General features: G+C 39.1%; 1 protein-coding gene across 8 annotated transcripts; it reads right to left on the bottom strand.

Annotated features, from left to right (window-relative positions):
* Positions 1–291: 291 nt before the first annotated feature.
* Positions 292–23086, bottom strand: DDX59 (DEAD-box helicase 59). Of its 8 annotated transcripts, none has more exons than XM_048946283.1 (8): positions 23020–23086; positions 6846–7659; positions 4547–4714; positions 3895–3984; positions 3240–3491; positions 2230–2382; positions 1668–1796; positions 292–622 (listed from the first exon to the last, which is right to left on the bottom strand). In XM_048946283.1, exons 2-8 carry the CDS (start codon positions 7653–7655, stop codon positions 359–361), a joined length of 1866 nt encoding a protein of 621 aa, XP_048802240.1. In that variant the 5' UTR covers positions 7656–7659; positions 23020–23086; the 3' UTR covers positions 292–358. The 8 variants fall into 8 exon arrangements, with proteins under 8 accessions (XP_048802240.1, XP_048802241.1, XP_048802233.1 ...); XM_048946284.1 differs by lacking the exon at positions 23020–23086 and adding an exon at positions 20004–20051; XM_048946276.1 differs by lacking the exon at positions 23020–23086 and adding an exon at positions 19885–19957.
* Positions 23087–23122: the final 36 nt, after the last annotated feature.

The raw sequence follows: 23122 nt of genomic DNA, 5'->3' as shown, positions 1-23122 counted from the left end.
GCTATTTCCATAGCTTTGGTCTGGTTTCCTGGAAGAAAACCAGTGCCAGAGAAAGACAAGAATTACACATAAACGAGTAGCAAATGGATACGATCACTTACATATTAACAACTATAATGGTTCATGACAAAAAAAAAAAAAAAAAAAAAAAAACACAGATTTCTTCCTTAACTTACCTGGTTTATCCCATTTTGCTACAACAAAGATATACTAACAGCCAGGTATTGCAAAAGATGAGGTAAAAGTGAGACATTAGAAAATCAGATTTTTTTAAAAAAAGAAATACAGAGAGACATGAAAATTGTACATTTATTTTTATCACAGTTGCATAATAATTACAAAGTTTGCTTTATCTTTGTTACCTCAGAGAATTATTTTTGTCATGTTTTTTAATGATGTCCATAATATTATCCCCTGTTACAAGGCTATTTTCTAGTTGTTTAAGTCTCTGCTGTTCCCTTCTCTTTTGGTCATGTAGATATGGGGAATTAAGCAGCTGTGGGGGAAGAATAGTGCCTGTCGGTTTTACCCTCTTCACAACATCCCAGAAGAGTTTCTTGCTGTTGTTATTGATAAAAGTAATCGCAGTTCCACTGTGACCCAGCCTCCCTGCTCTTCCAACCTGAAAAAGCAACATCTCAGTTTAAGTTATTAAAGCTCAGTTTAATATCAAGTACAATTTCCTCATATCTCCTTATTTTCTGTTATAAAACACAGTTAGGTATTCAGGAACTTATGTAAATGACAATATCTTCATCTCATCTTCTACACACAAAAATTCAATACACATCCTAGATTTGAGATACACTGATCAGAAGCTTTAATTTACATGCATGAAAAATTACTATTTGCTTATGGGACATAGCAGAAATCCAACATTAACACTGAGATTTCATAGAACTACAGAATCCTAGTTTTTCAAATGCTATATCAACACCACATACATGTGCCTTGTTTTCTGTACAATATGTGCAAGTTTCATCATAATAAAATCCCTGTACTTGCAATGTTCTCGAGACAAAATTATTTCTCTGTGTCATCCAAAGTGCTCAAGAATTAGAAAAGAATCTAAAAAGATTCTCTAATTACAAAAAAAACCAAAAACTATTTTAGCACCAGTAATTTATTGACTACTTGCTGAAGTACAAAAATCATCAAAAAATAAAGCAGTGTACTGCAGTTAGTAACATGAAATAATTGAGGTTAGAAGGACTTCTGAAAGTCACCCAGTCCAAACTCCCATCCCAAACAAGGCTAACCAAATTTAGATCAAGTTGCTCAGGACCCTGTCCTGCTGACTTGTGAATGTTCCCGAAGACAGAGGTTCCACAACCACTCTGAGCAACTTGTTTCACTGCCTTAACTCACTCTCCATGAAAATGACCTTCCCCTTTTATCTGGTCAGAATTTCCCTTGCAGCAAGTTGTGACCATTGTTTCTTAGCCTTTCACAGCAGATCTCCAAGAACAGTTTGGCTCCATCTGCTCTGTAACCATCCATTATCACAGCAATTAATTCTACACTAAGCCTTCTCTTCTCCAGCCCAAACAAGTCCATCTCCCTTAATCTCTTCATCTAAGAGACAGTATTTCCATAAGTGGATGTCATATTTCAGTATACTTTCAAATTAATACTTCAACAAATGACAGAATATTTTGTTTTTTTACCTGATGTACATATTCATCCATACTTGAAGGCATATCAAAATTTACGACCAGTTTGACATTGACAAGGTCAAGTCCTCGTCCAAGGACTCCAGTACTTACTATCACTTCATACTTCTCTTGAAGTAATCCCTGACAGGGGAGGAAAAAAATTATTTTTTTATTTATCTGCTTTTCAAACATGGAATCTTCTGTTGGCCAATGTGTTTATTCTATTACAGAAGACAGAATGATCCCTCGTATTCTTGATTTAAATAGGAGTATTACTTCCAAAGAGCAAAAGAGAGACCAGAACCCACATTTTAATTATAAAAGCATCAATTAAGGTGAAATGTATATTTACATTCCTGTTTCAAAGCAAATAAGCTAGGAAATAGTGTCCAGCATTTATCTGCATTTGAAATAACCTCATCTGTAATTTTACCTGGTCCCACACCTCTCTCCTCTTTTCCCCCACAAATACTTCATATTTAACTACAGAAAAACAGTAAACTGTGATCTAATTAAGCCATTAAACAAAAAGCCACTTTCTATCAAGAATCTAAAAACGTCAGGAGGCACAGACCTGTAATATGGCTGTCCTTTCCACCTGAGATTTTTCAGAATGCATGGATGTACATTGTAATCCTGTAATCTTATGAACTGCGTCACTCAGCAGATCTGCTCCTAGCTTGCAGTCCACAAATACCAACACTGGAGGCTTGAAAAGTTTCTTATCCTGTAAAATGGAAATAAGAAGGTACCAAAGGTTGTTGCTCATCATCAAGAACTCTGATTTGATCTTGGCTGCTCAGTGTCTCTAGCAGTAATATCTCTTCCAGATGAGTAAACATTCTTAAATTCCAGACAAGAAGCCACAAGACAGCAGCCATCAGCACAATTTCATACATCATAAACATATAAGATTTGTAAGTTCAGAACCCAAGTTTATCTCAATAACATGCACATTTTATAAGTAGGGAGCTTTCTTGACAAAAAAGTTACATTACACTTCTGAATTTCTTTACGTTCTGATGTTCAGTTACAAATTCTTATTTATTTCTTGCATAACCCAGGTCAAGACTCCCCCCTTCCATCCCTTCTGTATTCCTAAAGTACACATAAGTAATTGAGGCCTGCAATATTCATATACAGAAAATTCAAGAAAGAACTAAATTAGCATTCTTTGTTTTCTAATGACCTTTAAAATGACAAACAACTCCTAGGCCATAAAGCAGCTATGACAGTTTTAACAAGTCCTGTTCTTCCACCACACACAGATGATCAATACAAATCTATAAGGTGCCATTCTGCAGATCACCAAAAACACCAAAATGATGATTTTAAACTTAGTTCTAAGAACAGGAACGTAGTCTGCTGCTGCAGAAGGATGTGTGAATGGCAGGGGTGGAGTACGTCCTAAAATTGCCAATGAAGTTCTCGTGCAGCAGCACTGTTGAGCGTGTAACTGCACTATTTCAACATCACCCTCTTCTTCACTATGTACAGATCAGAATCAAAGACGAGAACCTGACAGAGCATTGTGAAAACAGACAAGCTTTTAAAAATGTCCTATGAGAACAACAATGCACTTACGTTTAGTATTTCAAACAGTTTCTTCTTTTTAGATGGTTCTTCCACCCACAAAATAATCTGGCGCACATTGGAACATGGTAGATTCTTTTCTCCAATTGTTATTCTTACAAAATCGTGCAGAAGCTGATTTGCTAAGTGTTCAATACCCACTGGGATTGTGGCTGACACCAGTATAGTTTGATGATCATGAGAGATGTCTTCCAAAATATCCAACACTTGCTGCTGGAAACCCATTTTTAACATAGTATCCACCTAAGTAAAAAGTATTGTATCTGTATCAGATTTCTCAATAAACAGAATAAACAGCATAAACATGAACTCGAAAAGAAAAATGACCCATGATGCATATGATTGGTGTGTAATAATCCCAAGGCAGTAGAAACTTCAGTTAGAAGAAAAGCTATATAGGAAAATTGAAAATAACTGGCTCAAAGTAGCATCGTCCCAGCTGTCAGATATGGAAGTCTTTTACAGTCGATAGAATACGCATTGTTCAAACATCTCAAATTGTTAGAGGTGAAATTTTCTCATAACAAATATATTTCATCTTTACAGGGAACATTCTATGTGTATGATCATCTGATAATGCACCCACAACGACTCTCTACAAGGATCTCTGTACATACAATATAGCCTTGAGAATTAACAAACTTACTTCATCCACTACTATGATTTTTATGCCATGCAGTTGTACAGAATTTTGCCTTACAATCTCTAGAAGTCTTCCAGGTGTTGCTATTACAACCTGACAAAAGACAAAAGGAAAAATCTGTTAAAGGAGAGAAAAAAAACTGGAAAAAACTATGAAGTTACAGCACTGAGGTGAGAATGATGATAATTACTGAAGCTACTTATGTTCAAATAAACCTCTAAGTTTTTCTAGGTAATTTAATTATGAAGTCTCAAAAGGAAATGGGTTTCTTAGTACTCTAATGGAAACATCTAAATACCAGCAGTGTAATCTAATCTGCATTAAAAAAAAAAAAAGAACTATTTTTGACCTTACCTACAACTCTGTCTACAAAAATGGCATGTTTCACTAATTGAAAATAGCAATATTATGTGTGATCCTTTCCAAAACAACAACTATCTTTACTACATTCAATCAGAAGTAAAATGTAAAGAATTATTACTTTATACTATTATAAAATTTTCAAAAGCTAACAGTTATTTCAGTAGCTTACACATACTCAGGAAAAACTCTGCATCTGTGCATATACAGCTACATCAACAGTCACATTTTTCTTTTCTGCAAATGCTGTGAAAACACAACCCTCCACAGCACCTTTGCACACTGCAGTCCTTACCTTGACACTTTGCTTGAGACGATGAAGCTGTGGTGGCAATGGTAAACCTCCTACCAGGAGAACTGTTCTCATGTTTGGTAAACCAGCCATGAGTTCTTTAGCTTGTCTTTCTATCTGAATTGCTAACTCTCTTGTTGGTGCCAAAATAAGGGCTGACGGTGTTTCTGTCTACAGAGAAAGGGGAGGTAAGAAATCCGTTGAACACAGAACTGCTTCATTGTTTAGGTAAAAAGCTTTCAAGACTAACTATCCCAATACTGAAATACAAAAGATGTAGCGCAGCTACTGTGGATACAGTTAGACTGCTAATGCCTTTTCTATCTGAAGCAGGAAGGTAGAAAAAAAGATTCCTGACAAAGAAAAAAAAGAAAAAAGAAAAAAAGGCCCAGAAAGGAATCCAAGCAGTGCTTTGTTTTGTTATTTTTTGTGTTTTAGTTATTGCAACTGAAATTACAAAAGAATTCAAATTCCACACGAACTCAAAACACAGGATGCTAGCTAAATCCAGAGAGATTACAAACATTTTAGAAGTCTTGATATCACAGGAACTCAATATTTCTCCTTATCATTTTAAACACCATTGGGACTAAGCAAATCAATAAGTATTAGACAGAGAGGACAAATACTGATAGGACACCCACACAGCAAAAACATCTCACAGAAAACTTCAAAACAAAATCAATAACCCCTCTCACCCACTTATAATCAGCCAGAGACTAAATACAAAATTGCTACTGTCTTCAAACATCTTTTTGTTCCCTATTTAAGGATCTTCAAATTATCACCTCCTCCTGCAAATCTAGAAAACACAAAATTACAGTACAGCAATTCCTCTCAGAAAACAGTTTCTCAAGCACAATTAATACATAGTAATGAAGTAAAAAGAATATAAAGTACAACAGGAAAATGAGGAAAAAAAAAAAGGTAGAATTACGGTCTAGCTCCAAGGTGCACTATTTCACTAATATTAATCACAGATCACTGAGTACATCCTTCATCAAATAAACACAGTTCTCACACATACTGATACCTATACTGCAATTTCACATAATAGTTATTTTGGATAGTATCTGTTTCTTTCTGTTCTTTAACTGGAATATTTACAAATGACCAACACCAGGAAATGGTTCCTTTCCCACTGTATCTTCAGGGGAATTACATAGTCCAGAAGGACATGGTTAAGTTGAACACTTGCCAAAATGAAAACAACTGAAAACTTACCACCACAATTAGAAGTATCTAAGCCAGGAAATGTCAAACATTATCTTATAACCACATTTCCCTTACATTCTTAATGTATCATTTCTCTGTTACATTAAAATGAAAATTATTTTAAACAAAATACTTTTTACATATAAGTTAATTGGTAAAGTATCCTTAGGATAGAAAACAAAAGAGTTTATGTAATGAAATAATATTCATTGAGACTCTGATTCTGTACACATTACTATACACATACAACTGCCTTGCAGACTTTGAGAATAACCAGACAGAAGAGACAACAGAGTGTAATAGCACTGCTCCTCTATAATGCTCCTGTATAACCAACCCCCGTGATACAGTATTTGGAAGATAAAGAGATACTTAAATAATCTTTAGACTATTAAGTTGAAATACATATACACATATCTATCTCTCTATAGGAAAGACACATAAACCGTGTAAAATATCACATGGATCAATCAGATCTGAAATTTTCAAATTTCAAAATCTTCTTGATTATAGCCACTAAAGCAATATAGAGCTGATGCACAAGGCATAGAATACTATTTGCCATTATTTCTCACCATACATTCACATCCTCCTGAAGCAAAGATTTTCTTAACTGCTTTCTCCCCACTCACACTGCAAGAAGCTGCTTGTATAGCAACAAGATTTGCAGAATCGTACAACCTCTGAAACTCCTGTAGTTGTTTGATGGTCAGCCAACCATATCTCAACTGAAATTACCCCAGGAAATCATACCAATGTCAAAAATCTTTCAACCACCTGATGCAACAAGATCTAGCAACTACTACTTGCAAAACACGTGAAATCATTTTCTAAGTCATGTAGGAAGTTTACCTCAGAACTTAGCTACCTTTCTTAATAAAAAACGTGTATTATATAATACTAATGGAGATGATTTAGCATTGAAAGTGCAAAATAATCAACAGGCCTCCCCCACAAAGAACCAATGTTCAATCAAATAAATAAATGACTTAAAATAAAGAAGACTGCAATTGCATTCTCAATTACACTGAAAATCTTGACGACAAAGTAGCATATCACTTCCTCAAAACAAACACGATTTCATTACCTCGTTCAAAACCTTCATAATAACAGGGAGTAGGAAGGCTGCTGTTTTTCCTGAGCCTGTGTCTGCACTAGCCAAAATATCCCTCCCTAACAGTCCAACAGGGATCATTTGCATTTGGATGGGAGTTGGGACTTCATAGCCAGAATTCTTTAAATTACTGTTTAAAGTGTCAGGAAAACCACAGTGTTCAAACTCTATAATAGGTCTTGGAACTTGCTGGCCCTGGATTGCGATACCTAACTGCAGTTTAAGGTTCTCAACCTGCTCATCTTGCAAACCTAAAATAAAGGAGTGATCTTTATAGAAATAAGGTGTATTAAGGAGGTGAGTTTCTTCTTGAGATCCTCCTTGTGCGAGGTGATCAGATTTTAGCTTTTCCTCCTTTTCTTGAATTTGTAGAAGGTGTTTAGCTTTACATTCCAAGCTACAAACATCTTCATCTGTTTTATCACATATATACTCTCCGTAGCGACCACAGACAACACACACAGGTTCTCCAGGTTCTGCCCAACGCTGAGATTTGCTAAAGGACTTTATGGGTTCTTCTGAAGAGCTATCGTCAGTGGTACTTTGCTCGTCTTTTCCTAAAGATGGGTCAGGAACACCAAGATCAGAAGGAATAGCGATGGGCTCTGCGCATTGCACAGCTTCATCCGAATCACGTTTTGAAGTGGAAGTTTCTGTTCTAGCTGATTTATCATCTTGGAACTTTAAGGAAGACCCTCCAGAAGACAATTTATTTTTCTTGGCCGTACAGCTTCTGTCCTCATCAGCACTCCTCTTGACTTTAACAGACCTTGGTAAAAACATGCTTCTGTACAGCAGAAAAGAAACAGCCATTAGAGAACAGTACAGAGCCGAGGAAATTTCCAACCCGGAAACCCACCCCTAATAAAGACACGGAAGCTGCCCCTTTCCAAAATCACCTCGGTTAGCAATGCCGCCGCAGGCCAGCGGCGCTCGGACCGCCCGGCTCGCCTCCGCCGCCGCCCCCCCCCTCGGGCCCGGGAGGCTCCAGCTCACTGCCCCGCTTTCAAAATGGCGGCACGGGACGGGTTGAGGGGAAGAGAGACGGGGAGCTTCGGACGTGCGGCGGTGCGCGGCGAGAGAAAGGGGGGCGGCCGGGTTCCCCTCGCCTGGAGGAGCCGAGCCCGAGGCCCGGAAACGGATGGCCGCGTGGAGCCGGTGCCGCCTCGCCGCCTGCTTCGTTCCGGAGGGCCGAGCCGTGCGGTGGCGTGCCAGCGGCGCTTTACGCCCCGAGCACACAGCAAGGACTGGCACACGCGAGACAACATGCTATTACTGCACCTAATGGAGGCGTGGGGCATGCTAGTTACATTCCTAACTCGCGTATTTACCCATGTCCAGCACACGCAAGGGCAGCAATCCGGGAAATTACTTCTATGCCAGTAAGCAAAAGGCACGCCGTGGATCCTAAACCATTCACACTGCTTTAATATCGCCGTGGAGAAGACCAGAACGTGTCACATTTCGCAAAAGGGCAGAATTAACTTTCAGACGCCGCCTCAAGCCGTCCCCCGCCACGCGGTACGGCGTGACGCCGCTGCCGGGAAGCTGCCCCGCGGCACGGATGCGTGCGGCAGAGCAGGCCGGGTATCCCGCAGCCGCTCCCTGCCTTACCGAGGGCGCGCGTCACCGGCAGGAGGCGAGCTGCAGCCACGGCCAGCGGCACCGGCGCCCTGCGGGACCCCGTTCGCTGTGTGCCCCGCTCCTGGTCTTCAGCACAAGCCACACCACCGGAGTACTCTCAGTCTAAAAGTACTCCCTAAGACCACAAATAAGGCGGTGCGTGGGAAAGATGCTGAAAGCGCCAAGGCTGCTGCGGTATGAAGGCACTGCCCGTCCTCCGGAACAGATTGTACCTTCCTCCTCCAATACTGAGCCCATTAGTAATGGCTAGTAATTAACACTTCCTTGTTAGGCACTGACGCTTTTTTTTTTTTTTTTTTTTTTTTTTAAATCATCACTTCGCAGATGCAGAAACTTAGTTGGATTTTGTAATATCACTGAATGCAGCAGTGCACACAAACACACATGCACAAAAGAATTACTGCATACTAACATTCACCTCGACAAGTAATTTCAGCTATTAAATTTATACCCACTTCTGTTAGATTAACGAAGGTATTAGCAATAAAATAATATTGAAGTTAATTCCACTCAAATTATTAATACTCGAGTATTGCTAATTATAATTGGTAATATGATCATTAATAGTCATTATTAACATGAAAGTGTTATTGTTGATATTGAAGTCCTCCACTTCTTGATCTATTTTAAATGATACAAGAAACGCGGTCCCATGCTGATCCATGGCGTCTGTATCAAACCCACCAAAAACAAGTGTAGCACCTTGGATTCTTGCCTGCAGTTTACCAGCAGCTATTTTGCCCCACCTCTCACAGCCATCCTTCAGAAGCATGAACCAACTTTTCACTTCACTCGTGAACAGTAAATAATTCAGTGACACAAGACTGGATTAAATCAGAAGACCAAAATCCCTGTTCAGAAGGAACAAGTGTTAGGCATGCTACATCAGTGATGGTATCAGAAGCATTCCGAAGAGCAATGTGACAGCAGTGACACAGCTCAGCCCTCTGCAGTGATACCTGCCTGAGCGAGCCCTGTTAGCTACACTGCACTACAACACAGCCTGCAGGCAGTCTGTGCTTCTTGGGTTCCACAGAGGGTTTCATTAACAAATACATCCCAAAGGGTAAGAGTCCAAAACGCTTCAGTATAGTGCGCTTTAAGTTTCCTTCGTAGGCAAAATATCCTCATGTCAAGCCTGAATTTTCCACGTGGGGTGAGCCCCCAGTGTAGGCTGGCTGTGTACCCACAGTGGACTCAAATTCGAGTAGAAATGAAGCCAACACATCGCTCCCTCCAGTGGCAAGTGTCAGTACTGACACGTCCGAGAATTCAAGCGTGCCTCCAAATGACAGATCAGAGATTGGGATTTTCTTCATGCTACAGGATGCACATCGAGTTACTTCATATGAAGCATTATTTTGAAATAAGGAATTCCACGGCCTTAACTGTGGTTGTTAATGTCATAATTCATAAAGAGCAATATATTTATTATCATGTTACTTAGAATAATTGGCTGAAATAATAATTAAAAAGAGTAAAAGAACACTTCACCACATCTATATGTAGAGTTAGCAAAATATCTGCTAGTTGGGAAGGGAGGAAGGATGTCTGTCCATTCAGGTGACACAAATCAAAGCACATTTACTTGGAGATGGGCCCCATACCTGCTCCACCTGATGCTACAAAAAAGTTAAATAGCTTCCTGTTTCTTTCAAATTTCAGGATTTGGAAGGCACTTTGCAGATTTGTAGGTGAGGCAGTAATCAGCAGCTCTAAGCTGAAGCTCACTTGAAGAACAGTTCTTCAAACAAACCGCTCAGTCAATGACAGTGAGTGACTCCACTGGTTTCTGAATTACAGCCTTAAAGGAACCACACAGGAAAAATCCAGATAATCTAAAAACAAACAATGTGGCTAATCCTTAACTAGTCAATTCTGCTAACATTCATATCAATTGTCTTGATTTCATACAGACATTGAACACGCTGTTTTTATTCTGAGACCAGGCAGTAAACAGGCAACTCCTAAGGTTGTTGCAAATAATCAACAAAAGAAGGCTTGGACAACTGAATTATTTGGGCTTCCCGAGCATTTTTTCTTTGGAGAGCCACATTCCAAGAAGATATCGGTTGATGTTTCTCTCTGCAGAAATCTGTGGTAAAATTTGAATTAATAAAAACCTAAGTAAACCTAAATGCTTAAAGAGTATTACTGAGTTGTGGGTTTGTTTGTTGTTTTTAGTTTATAAAAAACACAAATAAATCCAATCCTGAGCTCTGGCATTAAGTGCCAAATTCCTACAGGTGCAGAATGTCTTCATCTTTCCGTGCCATGTCAGAAAAGAAAAAGGGATATCACCTATTTCTGGTATTTGCATTTGCTGGTTTTTTTTCCTGTGATCAATTATTTTTCCTCTACTAATGTCCAAGATCCAAATATTAGAATACAGTTCTTTAATTAATTATTTTATAATTATGGTACTACATGCCCAAAATGTTATTTTTCCATGATGCCACTGCTTCATTAATACAGATCCACAGAAGTATTCCACAAAAGCCAAAATAATCACCTTTTACATTATTCTCTTGCTCTTTCTGTAAGGATCTCAAATCATTACGTTTGAAAGCTGCTTACTACTTTGCTATTTAGACTCGCATAACAATGAATAAGGCTGGTTTATTGCTGCATGAGATGAGCACCATTCCAAAAACAAGATTAAACTCCCACTGAAATTAAGTCTGCATTCTTCCCCTTACAGGATCCCACACAAATGGATGCGTGAAGAAGAGAATGCACAAGAGACAAGAGGAATTAAAAGTTCCAGCTTACCAGATGACAGTGTTTGCTACTACTCCTGGCTTTAGAAGCCACTGGAAGCTGCGGCAAAATAGAGGAGCCTTCCAAAACTTGCTGCTATTGGCTGACTTGGTGGCTACACAGCTCCACAAATCAAGTCCCAAAAGCTTCCTTTATGTCAGCCCTCCCTGCTGCTCTGAGTGGCTAAATTTCAGCATACAGAATTCTAAATTCCTGTAATGTCATTCCGTCCACAAAGTATTCAATACACTCTTAATAGATCACCTAAAAAAATAAAACTCATGGATAATTTTTCCCCACTGACTCACTCCAAAGCTCTGACATTCATTTTGCAGTCCTGTGACTTATTTGGTATTAATTTTCCTAGCAGAGATCTTTGTCATATGCTAAAAAAGAATGTGACTGATATGCAAAATAGAGGATAAAAAAAATTGTGATGTAGTTTACCAAAATGAAGTGACACCTTCAGCTAACATCTTTTCCACAAGCACTGTAAGGCAATGTAGATACCTCATTACTGAGTGGAACATTTGTCCACAAAGTTCTAATAGAAAAATGTATCAGAGTTCAAAAGGCAATACTTAAAAAAAAAAAAACTTTCATTTATGTCCAAAATGCATACAGAAAATTTACTTTTCCTCTTCTAGAAGTACTTCTTCCCTGTTTGCTTTCCTTAGGTAGAGACAAGAATGAGATGACTGTTCACTTCTGCTACACCTAACGCTCCTTCCCCCCCCCCCAACCCAAATTTTATTTTTTCATAAAGTCCAAAACTTACCCTGGAAAGCTAAATGTGAGACTAAAATCTCCTGCCAGTTCCTCCCCACTAAAGAATGTACCACCATTTGCTACAGCCCACAGTTCTGTTTTTTTTCCCCCTCCATCACCTGGGAGGCCATGGTTTTCATTAGCTGTAGCAAACAGCATAGTGGTAAAGAAGTGATCTGTATCTGGTCGTAGCACAATTACATTTCTGACCTATTAGTCAGAACAAACAATAAACACAGTTTATTAGTCAAAATGAAGTGCTTATGCTGGCTGCATCAGCATGGACAACAGCTAACTCAACTAGAAACTATCAATAGAAAGCTACTGCACTGAAATTTGAAATGAAACAATTGTGCACTGGACAGACAGTATTACATGGTGCTGCTAATCCTAGAAATTAGATACTATACTATTTAACCATAACTTCAAGTACAGTTTTGGCCCTTTGGCTCTTTATAAGAGAACTACTTGATTTTTCTGTACATGTTTCAGTAGGATAAAAATGATACAATCCAGTCATTACAAAACTGGTACACTGCTCAGATTTTATGGAGTTAAAAATCACTTATGTAAATCTGTGAAAATAACCTTAAGATTCTAGTACTTGCTTTTTTTCCCCTGCCTTCATGACTTACTATTAATCTGATCATATATTTTAATTAACTTCATCCTTGCACTTGAATATTCACTCATGACAAAAATGAGCTGCCCTCCCATGCAAATGCTACTGGAAGATAAACATGCAACAGTCATCCTACAGAGATACAAAAGCACAGATTTAAGAATGACAGAATAACAGGACTAAATAGCAAGCCTTCAAGTTACACCTTCCTCCTAGCATAAAGTGCCAAGTACAGGAGAAAATGAAAAGCTTTAGTCTATACTCCAATCCATGAATACCAAAGCCCTGTGGATCAGGGCTGTTGGACTGGGTAAACAAGGAGATGACCAAGACTCTGTAAATCCCAAAATAACCTTGCTCTAGGCCTTAACAGTCCACCTCTGAATTCTTACCATTTCAAAGCTTGGCTCTAATTACAGGTTTCTCCAGTTGCTTTTATTTACATTCTTCTAAGAAACTCAGCTCAGACAAAACAACTGCACTCCAAGTTCAATTCCAGCCAAATCAGTACTTCTGGTACAAGCAGATTAGTTAAGAATATCCCCTCAAAACCAAACATAAGCAGTAGAAGTAACTCATCTGAAAACAGCTGCCAGTCCATGACCTCCACGTTCATAAAAACTCCCACCCACTTAAAAGTGGAAGACGCTCAGAACATGGCTTGACTCTTCTGATCAGTCAGAGGATGGCAATGTACCCAATACTGTGTATTGCACTAATTTATTGCACAAGTGTAGTTATCACAGAGCTCTGCAAGAAGATTATTAAATATGAATAGATAAACCAGAAATACTTTTCTCTTATGGGATATACCTAAACTCAGTATGTGCAATTATTTTTTATTGCATAAAGGATAACGTTCTTTAAGGCTACCCAGAACAGCAAGTTCAGCTGTGATCAAACTGAGGTCCTGAAAACTGAGTAAGTGAAAATAACTATTGGTATATACAGCAAATGTAGACTACAGATAACCCAAAGAGATGAGAACATATCACTAAATGTTCAAGAAAATAAAAATCCTTTAAGCCTCTCAAGCTTTTTCTTCTATGAACCATTTGCAGTATTTATCCACTAGCAGTTACAAGCACTAAGCAGACAACACTACCTCCCATGCCTCATGGCACCAAATTTCCTGTTATTTAATTGTGAGTTCCATGATCACAGACCTCTAAAGATGAAACAACAGATTTATCCTTCTGAAATTTAGCAGGTTTCCTAAATGTTGTTTACTATGGGAACACACAGTCAATGCATTAGCTCAGCTTGATAAAGCACAATAGCTATTAAAAAAGAAAGCAAGCTTAACAAATGCAGCCTATCTCTCACTACCACACTTGAATGACTGGTTCCCTATGCTTTCTGTTAGAAAGATTCAAAGAAAATGCCAGTAACCTTACAGCTGGTGACTCTAATACCAGAGGGTAGCAAGACAGAAATAATGAATGCCTCCTTGTTAAGCAGTTTTGTTTGTGCTGTTCCAAGAAAGATCTGCCAAGAACTTGCCATGCAAACCTTATTTTTTCTGTGATTTGTAACTTGGCTGTAAAAAATTCCAGCATAATAATGTCTAGTTCAGAAGAATTCAGATTTTGGGTTTTAAAATATACTTCTAAATTTCAGAATAAATTCAATCTACACTAAATAAGAAACAATGTAGCATTTCATGTATTTTTAGTTGTTACCCTGAAAAAAAATTGTCATCAGCCATTTGCATGCTAGATCATCATACATTTTCTAACCTTTTTGGGTATTAAATTCTAATCTTCTGGATGTTAAGTAAGTCCAAACAATTCTGATACAAATGGCAAATTTTGTGCTGTATGCTCAAGTCTCCCCTGACATGTATTTTCCTTCTAGGAAAAGCTGTATGAAATCCACACGAAGAACTTGGGGATTCTAGCTGCTAAACAACCCAGTGGATTAAATCTGTGCTAATTCTTAAGACAAAGCAGCTGACTTGGCTGTAAGGATAGGTTGGGAAAAAACTGGCAAAATCACATCAGTCTTATAAAACACAAACTTAGAAAGTCCACATGAAAATGCTCTGGTTTGGTTTTGTTTAAACCAAATGATTAACAATTTCAAGCCATGCAAGTGTCCACTTCCAGTTTTCCAACTTCCTTTTTTTTTGTAGCACAGGATCCATTAAAACAAGGTCATTCTGTAGAGTTTCTTGCCAAAACAATATGTTTTCATGTTGTAACTAGTAAGATGCACACAAATTAGACTGTTACATGTAGCATCATGTAACAATGCAGACAGAAGCTCCAGCTAAGGAAGTCTTCCAGTAAAAGGCCAGTCATGAAGAAGCCAGAAGGCTACAACAATTACCTGAGCACTGAGAAGAGCTGTGGAAAGGTGGTGGCTTAGGTTTGTGCCAAAGGGGAAGAAACCTCCCAACAGTTCTAAACTAAGAGACAACAAAAATATACCAATCAATTATAAAATAGTTCTGAATTTATCTGACAGGTTCACTGCCAGGACGTTCTTGAAGAAATAAAGCCAGAAAACAACACGACACAGAGGAGCAAAGAAATTATTTTGTTCATTTTCTTGACTAATTTGCTTTTTTTCTTTTTTCCCCTTCAGGGGACTCTGCCTATAGCACATCAGCCTCCAGAACACCTCTACCTACCTTACAGTTTTGTGCAAATTAAATCTAAGTAGGCATATGAAACAACAGCTCCTCTGAGATTATTTGCAATTCAGCCAAACACGTTAAATATAAAAAGGAAAAATGCTAGACATGTTGCATCATTCTTGAGGACTCCATGAAATGAAGTAAAGCCATGGCTCTCATTCCCATTCTGTTCTGCTTCAGAGTAAACTAAAGCTGCAGAGGAACAGCTCCCCCTGACATTACTGATTCAAATACTTGAAAACAGAGCATTACTGCACTATTCAACTTGAACAAGGAAAAAGTGTGGCTAGACAGACAAGAGACGAGTAAGAACAAAGAGAGCCTAGCAGATCAGTGGGACTCAGAGCAAAAACAAAAGGCTTCTGTATTACCAACCCTGTCTGTTCTGCAAGCAGCCACAAACATAGTCAGTGGTTATAAGAGGGAGTTGGCCCTGGGAAACATGTCAGTATGTCTTCAGTGATTAAAGAGACAGCAGAAGTGCATCTCCATGCAGATGGCTCTTAATCATCAGTTGATACACAGGAAACCTGCTCTCTAGTAGCAGCGAGGATATTTCTGCAGGACTCTTAAGTAATGAAATCAGAGCAATGTAATAATATCAAAGCCTTATTTGCTACTGCTTGCCTACTATTACAGTATCTAAAACCCTGTAATCTTGACTCTGAAGCGACATCATTCATCACTTTGTTCTACATTTCCACTGGTCTCTGGGTAGAGCACCTACAACCCAATACAACAAAATGTTTACAATTCTTATTTTTCATCTCTTTGTTCTTAGGTGTCCCATCTCCAGTTCACCTCTTCCCCCAGAGAAGTCAAACAATACTCCTGATTATTCTAGCACAGTACTACATAAGACCTTGGAGGTAAAAAGGAAGATGTGCTAATGTGCCTATGCCTCAGATAGGCTTTCTTATTGAGCTGGTCTTTGTTTCCCTCATTCTTTTTTCTGGTGACTAGGACTCACTGCTCTTCCTCAAAGAGAACACCACAAGCCACGTCAGAGACTCAAGTGCCCAATTCCAGTAGATGCCTTATGAATAGTGAACTACTCACTCAATTGAACAAGCTGGACCTCCATCAACACAGGAATTTATTGCAATATCTGTTTTGTTACCTTACATTCTACAATCAGGCAATTGCAATCAGGCGATTCAATTAAACACAGTAAGGAAAACAGAAAAGAGCTTGCCACAGACAAGAGTTGCCAAAGGAAAACCAATAGGTATACCATCAAGTCCCTTTTCCAGTCTGTATTTCCAGGGATTACTTCTGTTGCATCATATAACAATTCCCTTGATTCAGTGTAATGCCTACAGGCACACTCTCAATCAGGCTGCTGCTTCACTCATTTAGTAAATTACCACCTTAAAGGACTGAACTGTGTCTGCTAAGACAAAGCCTGTGAGAGGGATTATGAAGATCTGTGCAGAAGTAAGCGTCCCACATGTTCTTTGTCTGGCTCAGATGTCTCCCAGAGCAGTGATCATCACAAGGGCTCAAATCTTTAGAAAGCAAGTTTCAGCCTGCTTGCCCCCTTCCTTCATCTTCATTCAACTACACTGGCTAACAAGAAGAGAAAGCTGTTTCTGACACCCTTGATTCTGACTGTCACTCCCATTCTTTGTGCTGACAAGTGAAGTGACCACTGCCCCCTACCTGGGTACGACAGCTGAGAAAATGCCCTGTGCTTCAACACACACCGTGTGGCAACAGGGTAACCCAGCCACTAGTGATTTAAGGGCAGCTGAGCAGGAACTAGTTCATACATAGAAGGGAGGACCAGCTGATGACAGACCAAAAAAATGTTATATGTTCTAAAGGTAGTGGATGAAAACTACTATACAGCAATATTCACACAATTTAAGGCAACACTCACACAGATTTAAAAGAGGTGTCAAGTAGAGAAGCATAATTATTGATACTAATAGAATAGACAAAAAGCTCTGCAATTCTTAAATGAGAAATATCCTATTAGAATCAGCATGTGCTTCAGCAGGAGTAGACTTAGATTAGTGACTACAGTAACTGACTAGAATATAGATTTAGATGTACAGCACAGATTTGTAATTCTAGCCATTTCCAATAAAATTCAATAGATGCCATAGGAAGGCTGAGATCAAAACCTCCTTAAAATTATGGTTATTCAGATAAATACAAAAATCAATTTACAGAACACTTAACAGTAGATGCTGCCACAAAATCACAGACCAAAAGCAATAGGGGAATCATGTGACTGGATGGGCTTTAAGATGCAGGGGGCTGCACACTGCTGGGTGGGTACAAGGGAAACAGAAGGAAAAGCAGAAATAATATAGAAGTCTTAAAGAAAACAGCAAAGTAACAGCAAACTATTACTGACAGTACTTAAAAAACAAATAAAACAACTAACCATACACAGCAGTGTGAAAGACATGACAAAGGAATTCTTTTGTACTGATTTCAAAAAAAACATGACTTTTATGTGCCTGCTTGAAAAGTGAACAGCCAGTATAAAAGTACCTACCCAAGCCCCTATCAATTTCCAACCTGCTGGAAAAAAAGCGAAGGACACTGGGTATCAGAAAAGCAGTCAAGTTGGAGTGTAACAAATGAGGACATCAGCATCCAGAACTGTTGACTGGCAGGTGAAGTGATTACATGAAGCCTAACCATAGCAGCAAAGAATAAGCAAATGACAGAATAACCAGAGAGATGTATACTTTTTGTTTTTTTTCCAGTTAATGTCTCTTTTGAGACATTCTAGAAGAAAGAAGTCATCCGAGTTATTTCTTCAAAAACATATTCTTGGCAAGGCACCCTTGATCCAGAAAAACAATTACAAACACAATTAAATTCACTCGTGTCTTCAGTGGCAGTGATTTCAAATGGGAACTACACAGACGGTTATCCTTAAAAATCTTTGTTGCCAAGTTTTTATTACTAAATATAATATACATACATTTCATTTGAGTCAACCATTAAAATAATTGCTGTTCCTGCCATGTTTCTAATATATATTGAAATAGGGGTGTCTTTAAATCTAGTTCTTGTACATGAGGCTTAGGTATCCTATTTGTTTTGGAATATTAAAAATATCTTTAAACTAACTGTAAGGTACACCTCTTCAAAGCTACTTGGAAAATATGAACAAATTAAGTGGTGGTCGAAGAGAATTAAATGCAGCAGAATTCTATGTACTCAGAGTAAGATTATTTCAGTACATATGGGTAACCAAAATCTCCAATAACATTAAGGGTCAGTATGTACAAATGCAGGGATACAACACACGTCTTTCTGAAGCACACTTTCCATGGCTACTTCAGAAACAAGGTGCCAAGATGCCAGCTATTTGTACCTGTGCCCTGAAGTAACTGTTGTAGTTCCACAGTAACACATAATTTCTCTACAATTTAAGGGAAACTGAGAAACTGCCTAAAAAAAAAAAAAAAAAAAAAAAAAAAAAAATTAGATGATAATGTTTGAAGAACATAAAGAGAATTTAAAAGCTCCATTACACAGTTCCTGTGCTATTTCCTTTACTTTTTTTTTTTTCCTGCACCACCTCTACTATAATACCTTCTAAAAAATAACTCTGATGTGTATAAAGGGCACAAGAATTCCCCTGTCCTAATGGAGCATTCTCTCCTACTGACTGCTGGTCTTATTCAGACATACATGGGCTTCACTGGAAACTGAAAGCAGAGCCAAAAGATGGAAAACTGAGGCCTATTCATGCTCAACCAATAAACATGAGCATGCCTCCAACAAACGACCTCTTATGAGCATTCACATACTTCTGCACATATAGAAGCAGAGGAGAAAAAAAGAAAACCAAACGGCCAGCCATTTCAGTGGAGTATAATGCAACAGGAAAAACTGTGCAGATAGCTCTCATTCCATCTGTGAAAAAATTAATAATCAATTTAAACTTCTTACACCTGAACACACAATTCAAAAACTAGTCATCCATTTTTACTCTGAACTGCAGCACAAATAAAGTATTATTTAACAGCTATCAATACAACAATAACATTGCATTTTGTTCCTGTACAAAGTGTTTCTGAAAGTAAATTCCCCACCATAATCTCATTTTACATGGCAGGTGAGTTGCTCAAGGCTTTAAGGCAACATCCAAAAAAATCACGCTTAGGATTTTCCTCAGAAAACTGGGGATACATCTAGAAGGCCATGAGGAAAATAGACCTCTCTAACTGAAAGAAAACAACGCCAATTTCACATGTTTTAAAGTGCACACAAAAAAGGTAAAAGTTACATAGAAAACTTAAGCATAGAAGCACATCAAAGAGAAAACAGTGAACTTACAGAATGTTATGCAGAAAAAAGAGCCATCTAAAAATACCTGGCAAATGCACAATTCCAAGAGATGGACAGAACTTAAAAAGCTACCAACATACAAAACAAACAGGAAAAAAAAACAAAAAACAAAAACAACCACAACTTGGAAAAAGCACCAAAGTAACCAGAGAGAAGAAGACAAAAGGGAAACAAACCAACCAAACTAAAAATCACCCCTGGGAATCCAAACTAACAAAAGAACTTAAAACACAAAAGTTACAAAATCACTCCTGTACCTCTGTACCATTCCAAAACAAGAAAAACACACTCCCCCTATAAAATCCCCAGCTAACAAAAGCTGCATATATATTGTAGCAGAAATGGTAAATCACAGCTTGAAGCAGTGATTGAGCACCTGGTGGGAAGGCAGGGCCAATCCAGGGGAGCTCAGGTGCAAGCCATGCAGCTGAGTGACCAGAAGGGATGGAGCCAGAATTCACCCCCCTCCCAGATCTCATTTAAGGGCTGGTAGTGGATGTAAGAATATTTTGTTGGCAATTCTTTCATACTTGAGGTACTCTAAGGGTGAGCAACTTTTTTTTCCTTTGTTGCTGCTGCTGCTTCGTTTGGGCTTATCCTCACTTTCCTTAGCCCACAACTTTGCTACTATATTGTTATCGTTGTGCTTTCCATTGTGTTATAGTGTTAAGTAAATACATCAGTAATGATGTCAAATAATCTTAATAATTCAGACTAACATACTAATTAGTATCTGTTAGAAAATGCACTTTCCTAGCTCTCGCTATTTGAGAGGTCTTATGTTACTTATGGAGCCATGCTAAAAAGCTAGTATAACAGGGACTTCATTTTAGAAGTCATCTTTATGTTATAATATCTCTTTCAGAGTCATCTGTAGATCAGACTTTTTCAGTCTGATATCTGTCCAAAGCTTCCTAGAGTCAGCAAGTACAGTCATTAAGGAATGTGGTGGGACGTGGCTGCTCCTTGATCTGTGGCATGCTAAGCTGCGTGTAGTACCTTTGCTAGACACAGAGCACATCTCTTACTTTAGCTATTTCTATCCTGACCACTGGAACTACTTGAGGAGAGAAAGAAAAGAAGGTGAGAGAGTCTTACACAGAGAAAGGTAACATCCTTATGGTGTTATTTCCAGACTTTTTTCAGTGGCAGGGCTGAAGTATTATGTGCTGGAGTAGTTCCTGTTAACTGCTATGTTTGTGGATTTACCTTAACATGATTGTTTCAACCAGCTATCACTAGCTGGTATTGCCCATTTAAAACACTTATCATATAACGTTACGAAATAAGAAATTATGTATGAGATACTACTTGAGCCTAATCACTCCCTAGTCTTGTGCCAGCCTCAGTTTAGTCTAAGAGAATCTATCACAGACAAAGCTTTTTTGGAAGGTGCAAGAATCCTGAAACAAGTTAGAAAACAGAGGTTTAAAACTGTTGATAGAGGTTTGTTCCACACTCTCCCATGGTTATGACTACTGGCAATAACCTTCTCCCACACCATTATTTTTAGCTTCATGGTCATACGTGGCACTGTTGCCACACACTGACTACAGATTCTGTACAACCACTGTGTAAGTGACGAAGCAGATGGCAGTGAAGGATCAGGTCTATGGCATAGCTAGAGGATAAAACTAGTCAAGTGGGTTTCTAATACAGGGTACAGGGAGTGAGAAGAAAGAAAAAGAAAAGAAAAATCCTCTGGGAGCTGCTTGCTTTAGTTCTTAATACTTTGTCCTTTTACCTAGAATGAACTTCAAATCATTAAATACTTTGCAACAGAAAGACAGTGTACAGAAGAGTTTATTGCTACTCAAGTATTTTAAGGTGAATAAGCAGAGCAGAAGGAGGTGAGCACTCACTGTTTCTTCTCTGTTTATCTCTTCCAGACAACTAAAGCAAACTTAAATCACTTTCTATGTTGACTGCTGATACCTCTGACAATGTAGTGAGCAACACCACATATAGGCATATTTGTGGAAGTAGACCCGGCACAAGCAACTACTAGAGATGTTTTCCATTTTACTCTCAGATGCCTTATATTCATGTGTTAACTTTTAAGAGCACTGAGCAAGTTAAAAACATTTATATTACAGTTACCATGGCACAGCAATTTTTAGAGTTCCCTCTGTGAATCTGAATGGGTTTCACTGCACCTAATAGAAACTTTCAGACTTAGATTGGTAGTAGTCTCCATATATTCCTATCCACAATGGCCTCTGCTTTCAGTTGTTCTAAAACAAGATTAACTTTTTAATTTCTTATCAATTTGAAGGAAGGAGGGACTCGGGCCTACATTACTTTAGAAGAACAGCTTTTTACTGGTTTGGGGTAAAGGTCACTGTATTCTTAGTGTGTAATACAGTATAGGTACATGTGTTGTGTAAGTGAATTAAATGACAAATCCAGAAGGCCATTAAACATAGCTATCCCTCCTTATTGGGATTATGCAGCATTTTGTAAAGGGGGGGGGGAAAAAAGCCTTTTTTTTTTTTTGTAGTGTTTATTTGGTGGTCTTAAGAACTCTTGAAGTGGGTCCATACCCATCATACTGAAGTGATGGCCTTCAAGTTGTCACAAATGATGTTTCCCTGGAAGTCATTCTGATTTCCAGGTGTTTCCTTAGGCATACAAGAAGCAAATGAGCTGAAATTTAGGAGTATGTTTTCTTCTGGGTCTGATCATTTAGGGTTTTAAAAGCTTCTGCATTCTAGGTGTTTGTTGCTACTTATATAATAAGAATTAAGTTACCCTTCTATAAGCAATATAAAAAACAACATAAACGAGTTCTTAAGTGTCACATAACTTCTGAGGCATACTAAAAAAAAAAAAACCTGAGGAAAGCATGCAAGTACAGGTTTGACTTGAGCTGCTGAAAGCTAAGCCTGTACTTCTCATGAATACGGAGTACTTTCCAGTGCCACACCCGCACATGGGGTTCTTCCCATTTCCTACTGCGGGAATTCCAGCCGGCTCCCGTCAGCGAAACCGGGATGCCTCCCGGCCCCGCCGCCACGGTACGTGCCAGAAGCACACGTAACGCAGCAGCGAGATGCGAAGTCCATTTTAAACGCGAAGACGTAACCGTCTGCAGACAGCATTACGTCGCAAATCCTCGCTCAGTCTGTGCCAGCCCGTGCCGCTCGCTCGGAGGAGCAGGGCCCCGGCAGGGCGAAGCGTTTCGGCCCCCGCCACCTCTTCCCCCCGCTCTCCGTCACGCAGCGCCCACAGCTCGGCCCTGAGGAAGCCGCGGCCTCTCGGCAGCCGCAGCGTTTGAGAAGCCCCTCCCGCCCCGCTAGGAAGAAGGGCGGGAGGGCGCCGCGGCCAGCAGCTACCGCCCTTTTCATTCTTTTCCTTTCCTCGCCGCCGGACCCCGCCGAGCACCTCCTTACCGCCGGGCAGCGCTCCGCCCCGCCGCCTCCGCCTGAGGCGCGGGTTCGGCCCGGCGCCAGAACCGCCCCCTGCGGGATGCGCGGCCACGTGACCGCGCGTTCC

Source organism: Lagopus muta, chromosome 5, assembly GCF_023343835.1.
Source record: "Lagopus muta isolate bLagMut1 chromosome 5, bLagMut1 primary, whole genome shotgun sequence".
In the NCBI taxonomy this organism is placed as follows: Eukaryota; Metazoa; Chordata; class Aves; order Galliformes; family Phasianidae; genus Lagopus; species Lagopus muta.
The sequence above is the reverse complement of the archived record's forward strand: the minus strand, read 5'-3'. Positions and strand labels throughout refer to the sequence as shown.

Coding starts and splice junctions, on each gene's coding strand:
- DDX59 (XM_048946276.1), bottom strand. CDS start 19,952: ATGCAGCTTTTGTTAGCTGGGGATTTTATAGGGGGAGTGTGTTTTTCT. Junction 7,660..19,884: donor TGTTTTGGAATGGTACAGAG/GTACAGGAGTGA, acceptor TCTGCTGTACAG/AAGCATGTTTTTACCAAGGT. Junction 623..1,667: donor TGGATGAATATGTACATCAG/GTAAAAAAACAA, acceptor TTGCTTTTTCAG/GTTGGAAGAGCAGGGAGGCT.